Consider the following 9,076-nt stretch of genomic DNA (forward strand, 5'->3'; position numbering starts at 1 on the left):
GGGTGTGCAGGAGGCAGCTGGTCGATGATTCTCTCTCGACCATGTTTCTGACTCTCTCTCCCTCTCCCTTCCTCTCTGTAAAAACTCAATAAAATATTTTTTTAAAAAAAATAAAAAGTAGAGCTGCCCTCCGGACTCGGGTCCCTGCAGTCCGGGATGCGGCCGGACACGTGAGCCGGACTGACCCTTGGCGTCCCCTGCCCGGCCTCCCGGCCAGGCGCCCGGCCCCGCGGGCTCCACAGCCAGCGGCCACCGGCGGGCTGGGCGCCGCTCCAGACGCGTCTGTCTCCCGTGACGCGCGGGGAGCGGGTGCCAGCGGGGTCCTCGGAGCGCGTCCCTCCTGGCAGGCCTCCCGTGGACTCCGCGCTCCGCGCCCTCCTGGCAGGCCTCCGGTGCGCTCCTGTCCGCCTGGGCAGGGCTGATAGCGCCGGAGGCTGCCTCCGCCGCCCCCGCCTGCTCTGGGGAGACGGATGCGCACCTGCTTGGGGGGGGGGGGCAAGCGGGCCTGGCGGGGAGCCACCTGGTCCCCAGGCAGTTGCGCAGCGCCTCCTAGCGGCCAGCGCTGCGATGCGCAAAGAACAGACCTGAGCCCAGGGACCCGCTCTGGAGCAGGAGGAGGCGGGGATGTGAGGGGAACGCGGGTTGGAAGGCACTGAGGTGGGGAGCGCAGGGTCTGTTCCCGAGGGGCCCGGGGATGGACTGGAGAGGAGGGAGAGCCGCCTCGGGGGGGAGGGACGTGGAGGAGGGGAGACGGGGGGTGTGTGGTTAGGAGCCGGCTCGGGGCGCACAGAGCCGGGCTGGGGCAGCAGACCCCCCCCACCCCCCCGAGCCTCACAGACACCAGGTGCGCCCGGCTGCCCGGCTCCGTGGGGAGCCGCGGCCTCTGAACCCGGAGGTCCCGGTTCGATCCCGGTCAGGGCGCAGGTGCTGCCCCAGGGGGCGTGTCCTTCCTCCCAGATCCTGTCCCGGGAGGCGGGGGGGGGGGGGCAGAGGGGGAGGCAGGCGCCTCCAGCCCCCCTCACGCCCTCCCTGTCCCCCGTGTCCCCCCCCCCCCGCCAGGAGCAGCAGCGCCGCGTTCCGCGAGGTGGCGCAGCTGAGCCTGGAGGTGGCCCGAGGCCTGTCGGGCCCGCAGCCCGTGGCCTGGCAGCTGGAGTACCCGGGCGCCGGCGCGGCGGGCAGCGCCCTGTCCCAGATCTTCGTCAGCCCGCGGGACCTGGCGGGCATCGTGCCGCTGGCCACGGTAAGGCGCGCACGCGTGGGTGGGCCGGTGGGCGGGCGGGCAGGGGTGTGGCCGCTGGCCTCCCGGGGCGGCTGGAGACTCACAGGCCCAAGGGTCACGGCCTGCCTGGAGGGGCGCCCTGTCCCGTCCAGCCTTCCCTGGCGGTGCTCCGGGGAGAACAGGCCCGGCTCGGCCTGCGGGGACCCCCACGCCCCCCAGCGGGCAGGCAGAGACCAGGCGGCCAGCGCGGCCAGGCCTGGGGTGCTGCCTGAAGAGGCGGAAACTGGTTAGTTCTGTGTCTCAGGGTCTCTCTCCAGAGTTTATCGTTAAAATGTATTGGTATTGGCTTCAGGGAGGGAGAGGGAGAGAAGCATCCGTGATGAGAGAGAGTCACGGACCGGCTGCCTCCTGCACGCCCCCCACTGGGGATGGAGCCCGCCACCCAGGCCTGTGCCCTGACCGGGATCGAACCCTGACCTCCTGGTTCCTAGGTCGATGCTCAGCCCTGAGCCACGCCAGTTCGGTTCTGGTTTTAACGGTGATGGAGCCTGACCGGAGGGGAGAAGCCCTGAGGCTGGCGGGGGGCCAAAGGCTTGCGTTCATCCGGGAGGCCAGCAGGGGGCAGCAGGGAGCCCGGCTGGTGACCCCGCTGTCTGGGGAGAGGGGTGCCGCCTGGCCCACAACCTGGGCGCCCAGCCATCTCATTACTCAGACCGGCGTTGGCTGGTCCGGACCGGAGGCCATTTTGCATTCTTCCGTCTCGGTTTTACAAGGAGAAGCGGCCCGGGGAGCGGCAGGCCCCCCTGATGGCATGTAAGTCAGTAATTAACGGGCCGCCAGCGGCACGCATGGCGGGTGCGCGCTCCCCGCTGCCTCCGGTGACCCCTGTCATTTTCTTCAGATTTTTCTTCTTCTCCCTTTTCCCCCTCCTGTTGGGCATGAGCCAACGCGCCTCCTCCTGACCGGCCTGCGCTTCAGTCCCGTTTTAAATTCTCTCGGCGTCCGGATGAGATTCGATGTCTGAGCCGCGTCTCCGTGGCTCCGAGCCAGGACGCGCCAGAGGCATTTATTTAAATCCGGGATGTTAGCGGCCTCGCGATGCTCAGCGGCGCGGCGCTGGGAAATGCCAATTAAAGGGCGTGGAGCCCGGCCGGCAGGGCTCAGGGGCTGAGCGGCGACCTAGAAACCAGGAGGTCAGGGTTCGAGTCCCCGTCAGGGCACAGGCCTGCAGGCTCCATCCCCAGCAGGGGGCGTGCAGGGGGCAGCTGACCCATGATTCTCTCTCACACCCATGTTTCTCCCTCCACCCCCCCACCTCTCTCCCTTCCTCTCTCTCTAAAATCAGTGGGGGAAATGTTCTCAGGGGAGGGGGAAAGGAAACCTTGCTGATACAGCCAAGCACGGTGCTGAAGGCGGCTGGCCTTCCAGAGAGAACTTGCAGGAAGGATCCGTTTATGGAATTTATTCAAAGGCAAACCGGTGGCGCGGAGGTCATCCGGGCGCGGGCCTGGCCCCGGGCGGGAGCAGAACTGAGCCTCGCGAGGGAACCAGCCCGTGAGAACGGTTGCCTTGCACCACGGGGCTGTGTTCCCCCAAAGGCGCCCCGGACCGGCCAGGGTGTCGGGGGCGGGGCTGAGACTGGGGTGGATTCAAAGAAATCAGTCCTATTTCCCCCCCCCCCCCCCCCCCCCGCGCGGGGCGGTGGCGCATCGCCCGTCTCCGCCACGAGGGGGCAGCGTCCTCCATCCCTTCGGTGGCAGACGGTGCATTTTACTCTGTAATTTTGCCCGCGGAGGATTCCTAGGGGTTTCGGGTGGGTCTGGGGAGGCCGTGATGAAGGACAGCGTGAACCCCGTGCCAGCAGCTAGCGTGGAATTCATCGGCGCCGGAAGTGGGAAGTCTCCGGCCTTCATTCCTTAGCATCTCCCATGCCCCATGCCCCGTGCCCGGACCTAACCTCAGCGCCCGCTCCACTCCCGGCGGACCATCGGAATCCCAAATCCCGGTGGCCACACTCCCCTTTGCCCGCATTACCCAGAATTCATTCCTGGGCCCACAATCCCCAACGCCCCTGGATAAAAGCTGAGTGTGGCCGCAACCGGTTTGGCTCAGTGGATAGAGCGTCGGCCTGCGGACTCAAGGGTCCCGGGTTCGATTCCAGTCAAGGGCATGGACCTTGGTTGCGGGCACATCCCCGGGGGGTGGGGGGGGTGCAGGAGACAGTTGATGGATGTTTCTCTCTCATCGATGTTTCTGACTCTCTATCCCTCTCCCTTCCTCTCTGTACAAAATCAATAAAAATAAAAAATAAAAAAGCTGGGTGGGGACCAAGCAATGCCACCCCTTCCTCCCGGAAGTGAGTGCAGATGCCCTCTGAGGCCGTGGCAGTGCTGCCAGGACCCTGTTTCCCGGGAACACAACTGTCACCGCTCCCGCCGCCCTGCGGCCTGCACGTCTCCGCCTTCCCGGCGGGCGAGGCTGCAGAACAAATACGATAAAGGACGTGTCTCCGGGACCCGGTGCCCCTGCTCGGCGCCCTCCCGGCGGGGGCTGCTGGGTAATGGCCCCGCCGCCGCCTCCGCGCGCGGGGAATTGCTTTCTTTGTCTTAAATGAGCGCCGCCGCTCGGCATCTCCATCCTGCATTAGCGGCAAATTGACGGGTAAGTGAGCCGGGCTCCCAAGCCCCCGATGGCGCTGCGAGCGAATTGGAAGTAAATGAGGTGGGAGCCGGGAGGATGGGCCCGGCCGGAGCCGCAGAGCTGAGCGCGGGGGGTCCTCGGGGAGGGGGCGTGGGGGCCTCAGGATGGATCCGGCTAAATGGTGGACGGGCGGCGGGAACGGCCCGCAGGGAAGTGGGGGTTGAGGCTGGATTGTAACTTCCTGTGAGCGAGGCGCTGAGCGGGGTCCTGGGCGGTGGACACCCACGGGCCTGGCCCTCCCAAGGTCACCTCGGCCAGACCCTCGACCTTGGCGGTCTGGCCGGCCCAGCACCCCCGCAGAGACCCGCGGAAGAGCAGCATGAAAAAGTAATTGCTTCGCTGGAAAGCCATGTCCTTGTAAGAACTATGTCATCCCCGTGCATTTATTTAAAATAAAAATAAAAATAAAAATAAGCCCGCAAAGAAACCAGGAGGTCAGGGTTCGATTCCCGGTCGGGGCACAGGCCGCGGGTGCTGGCTCCATCTCCCGTGGGGGTCATGCAGGAGGCAGCTGATCCCTCATTCTCTCCCATCATGGGTGTTTCTATCTCTCCCTCCCTCTCTGGCATCAATAAAATATATATTTAAAAATAAAATAAAATAAAGAGAAGGGGCATTTGGACACAGAAAAGGATGAATCTGCCAGCAGGGACACCAGGGAGGTCCCCGTCCACCCCCTCCCCCCCAGCCAGAGGCGGCGAGGGGAGCCGTGTCCTGCGGGTTCGGGGTTCCGGAGGGAGACAGCCGCCCACACCGCACGTCCCGCTCCAGCCCCAGCGCACAGCGGGGATAACCCTCCGCGCTGAGCCGGTGTGTGAGGTTCACGGCAGCCGCAGTGGAGGAGGGAGAGGCGGGAGCATCCGTGACGGTGATGACGGCTCTGACCTGCGGGAGCCGCCGTGATGCGGCGGCTGCTGCGTCCCATCAGGACGCTGCCCGCCGGCGGCTCCCCGCGGCCCCTCCTCACGCACTGCTCACCGGGCGAGCTTCTGGGAGGCTCTGCGGAGAGCCGGCCCCCGGGGAGCCGGGCCGGGGCGGCTCAGTGGACAGAGCCTCGGCCTGCGGACTGAGGGTCCCGGGTTCGATTCCCCGTCAGGGCACGGGCCCGGGTTTCGGACTTGACCCCCGGTAGGGGGCGTGCAGGAGACAGCACTCCGGGGCTGGAGGAAGGTGGTCTGAGGCCGCTGCCGGGACCCTGGCGCAGGCGGCTGGCTGGGGAGTGCGATCCTGCGACACGGGGCTCTCCGTGTCCAGCGTGGCTCCCCGTGTCCGGCGTGGCTCCCCGTGGCTCTCCGTGTCCGGCGTGGCTCCCCGTGTCCGGCGTGGCTCTCCGTGTCCAGCGTGGCTCCCCGTGTCCAGCGTGGCTCCCCGTGTCCGGCGTGGCTCCCAGTGTCCGGCGTGGCTCCCCGTGTCCGGCGTGGCTCCCCGTGTCCGGCGTGGCTCCCCGTGTCCGGCGTGGCTCCCAGTGTCCGGCGTGGCTCTCCGGCAGCAGTTCTCAGCGTCCTCCGGGTCATAGCCGGTGCCCAGGCTTCCCTCCTGTTCGTGGCTGCAACATTCCACCGCGGGCGCCCAATGCCTTTCCATCCGTCTCTTCTCCTGAGAAGCCGAGGGTGGTCATGCCCACTCCCGGTCTGACATCTTTGTGGTCCCTCCGCCTGCCTCGGTGTCTCAGGCTCGGGATGTAAGCCTGCTCTTTAAAAAATATATATATTTTATTGATTTTTTATAGAGAGGAATTGAGAGAGCTAGAAAAATCGATGAGAGAGAAACATCGATCAGCTGCCTCCTGCAAGCCCCCCACTGGGGATGTGCCCGCCACCAAGGTCCATGCCCCTGACCGGAATCGAACCCGGGACCCTTCCGACCGCAGGCCGTCGCTCCATCCACTGAGCCACACCGGTTTCGGCTCAGCCCGCTCTTTATCCGGTTAAAGACGCGTCTGTGCGACCACAGAAGACGCACAGCCGGTTTGCATGTCGGAGGGAGAATCCAATAACAAGGCTGTTTGCTCAGAGCCTCGGGCTCCGTGCAAATTGGAAACGACGGTGATTGAAAGGCCCGGCTCCCACGGACTCTCTCCGGCGGAGCACGGCGCCCCCTGGGGGTCGTGGGAGGGGGAGGCGCCGCAGGAGCGGAGAGAAGCCGCTTAGTCACCAGGGAGCCCCCTGAGCGGGTCCTCGGGTGTCTGGGCTCCGGCTCAGAGGCCGCAGGGAGCAGGGGCCGGGCGCCTCCTGCAGCGCCCCCTGCAGGTCAGGACGGGGTGTTCGTGCCCTGCCTGCCCCGCACCCGGCTTCCTCCGATCCGGCTGGGGCCCGGCCCAAAGCCAATGCAACCCCATACCTTTAAAGTGCGCTGGGCCCGGCCGGTGTGGCTCAGGGGCTGAGCGCCGACCTAGGAACCAGGAGTCAGGGTTCGATTCCCGGTCAGGGCCCAGGCCCGGGCTGCGGGCTCCCTCCCCCATGGAGGGCGTGCAGGAGGCAGCCGGTCCATGTGTTACTCTCTGTCTCTCCCTCTCCCTTCCCCTCGCTCTAAAAACCAACGGGGAAATGTCCTCAGGTGAGGATTTTTAAAAATAATAAATATTTTCAGAAATATCCCCAGGTCCCTCCAGGCCCTCTCTGAGGGCGAGACGCCTTCTGCAGGAGCCACAGCTCCTCCGCCTCCCCCCTTCCCCCTCTGCCCCCCTTTCCCCCCTCTGCTCCCCTCTGCCCCCCTTTCCCCCCTCTGCCCCCCTCCTTCCCCCTCTGCCCCCCTCTGCCCCCCTCCTTCCCCCCTTTCCCCTCTCTGCCCCCCTTTACCCCTCTGCCCCCCCTTCCCCCCTTTACCCCCTTTCCCCCCTCTGCCCCCCTCTGCCCCCTCTCCCCCATGGGCACCGGCTGCTCCAGGTCTGAGCGCGGCGAACAGCGCTGCCGCGAACCGGTGCCCCTCGGTGCCCGGAGAGCTCGCGGTTCTACGCTCTTGGGCGTCTGTCCCCCGGACGGCGCTGCCCCGCTCCGGAGGGGGGAGAAGGGGGCCCCGCCCCCCACAGCCCCGGACCTGGCGTCTGTCCCCCGGACGGCGCTGCCCCGCTCCGGGGGGGGGGGGTAGGGGGCCGCCCCCGCAGCCCCGGACCTGGCGTCTGTCCCCAGGACACGGAGCTGCTGAACACGGCTGTGCTCACGGGGCAGCCGGTCGCCCTGCCCGTCCGGGTCGTGTCCGTGGAGGAGAGCGGCGCCATCACCGACGTCTCCGAGGCCGTGGAGTGCCGGGCCGCCGACCGGGCCGTCCTCAGGGTGAGGCTCTGGGGGGCGGTCCGCCCCGGGCGTCCCGGCCTGCGAGGGAGGGAGGGGGGGAGGGGGGAGGGAGGGAGGGGGGGAAGCATTGATGAGAGAGAAGAGAGAGAGGCCGAAACCGGTTTGGCTCAATGGATAGAGCGTCGGCTTGGGGCCTGAAAGGTCCCGGGTTCGATTCCGGTCAAGGGCATGTGCCTTGGTTGCGGGCATATCCCCAGTAGGGGGTGTGCAAGAGGCGGCTGATCGATGACTCTCTCATCGATGTTTCTAACTCTATCTCTCTCCCTTCCTCTCTGTACAAAATCAATAAAATATATATTTTAAAAAAAGAGAGAGAGAAGAGAGAGAAAGAAAGAAACACTGATAGAGAGAGAGAGAGAGAGAAACATTGATGAGAGAGAAGCATTGATGAGAGAAAGAAAAAGAGAAGCATTGACGAGAGAGAGAGAGAGAGAGAGACATTGATGAGAGAGGGGGGAGAGAGAGAAGCATTGATGAGAATCATTGATGTGAAAGACACAGCCATCGGTTGCCTACACACGCCCTGGCTGTGACCTGGGATGGAACCTGCAACTGGTCCATGCCCTTGATGGGGAATCGAACCCGTGACCCTCCAGTGCGTGGGCCGGCTCTGACCGCTGAGCCACACTGGCCAGGGTTCACGTGTGTTGGACGTGGAGCACGCCACCGCGGCGGCCCGGCGGGGGCCCTGGACCGCATGTGGCGAGGGGCGGCCGTGCGGGTCGGCAAAGGGCTGACCGCTGGGCCGGCTCTGCCCCCTCGGCCCCCGGGGGCTGCTCGGTGCCGCCCTGGGCGCCGGGGGATCTGGGGAGCGCTCCTGCCCTCTGCGCGCCCACGCCCACAGCCCACCCCCGCGTCCCCTGAACTACAGGCCGGGGCCGGGGGCGGGGGGGACATCGCCCGCGGAGGACCCTGCCCGGCCGGCTGCACACACACACACACACACACACACACACACACACACACCCGTCCCGGGGAAGCCCGGGTGCGGGACCTGCGCCCAGCCCCGCCCCCACCTGCTCTCCGCCAGCCGCTGCGGTCGCCTTGACAACACGCCGCCCCGGGGGATGCTGGGACCGTTTCTGGCCACTTAGTTCTCCATCGAGGCCGCGGGTGGTTTGTTATCGGGAGGAATCAGCGCCCGTGGGCTCGGCCGTGTGTGTGTGTGTGTGTGTGTGTGTGTGTGTGTGTAGGGGGGGTCCCCCCGCAACCCCTGCAGCCTGCGCCCTGAGGGAGCTCCGGCCAGCTGCTGGCCGCTGGCTCCTGACCCCTGGCCCCTGACCCCTGACCGCTGGCCCCTGGCCCCTGGCCCCTGACCGCTGGCCCCTGACCCCTGGCCCCTGGCTCCTGACCCCTGGCCCCTGGCCCCTGGCCCCTGACCCCTGACCGGCGGGGTGTACGCTCTGCACAGTTTGTCAGCAAAACTGAAAGCAAAGAGGAAGGTGACAGAATCCACCGGGGAGGCCCACGGGGCAAAGCAGACGCGAGGCAGCCGGCTGGGGGGGTGGGGTGGGGGCTGGATGGGGCGTCTCAGGGGCTGGATGGCTGCCCATCGCTCCAGCCCCACCCCCAGCCCCCAGGCCCCGGGCTGGCCTCTGCACCGGCAGGACCGGGCAGGGAACTCGGATCCGAGAGTTCAGGCGTCCGGCCGGTAACAAGCCCGAGTGCCAGGTCCCCAGTGCCGGGAAGGCACCGGCCGTGTACAAACACCGTGCACTGCCGCCCACTCCGGGTCCAACCTCGTCCCCGCTCCCCCTGCACGCTGCGTGCGCACCTGCCACCTGCTGCCCGGCCCCTGGGGTCACAGCGCGGAGCCCAACAGGCTGGTCCTGGGAGGTCCGGCGGGAGAGGAGAAGCAGTCCCC

At 66.7% G+C, this 9,076-nt stretch overlaps 1 protein-coding gene across 1 annotated transcript in view; it reads left to right on the plus strand.

Moving 5' to 3' along the window:
- The window catches only part of TMEM132C (transmembrane protein 132C), a 48,512-nt gene that overhangs the window by 31,320 nt on the left and 8,116 nt on the right, over nucleotides 1-9,076 (plus strand). The window contains exons 4-5 of the mRNA XM_045576116.1: nucleotides 1,060-1,240; nucleotides 7,048-7,191. Coding sequence (XP_045432072.1) covers nucleotides 1,060-1,240; nucleotides 7,048-7,191 — 325 coding nt within the window. The remainder of the gene's footprint in view (nucleotides 1-1,059; nucleotides 1,241-7,047; nucleotides 7,192-9,076) is intronic.

This window comes from Pipistrellus kuhlii, unplaced genomic scaffold, assembly GCF_014108245.1.
Source record: "Pipistrellus kuhlii isolate mPipKuh1 unplaced genomic scaffold, mPipKuh1.p scaffold_m20_p_74, whole genome shotgun sequence".
Lineage (NCBI taxonomy): Eukaryota > Metazoa > Chordata > Mammalia > Chiroptera > Vespertilionidae > Pipistrellus > Pipistrellus kuhlii.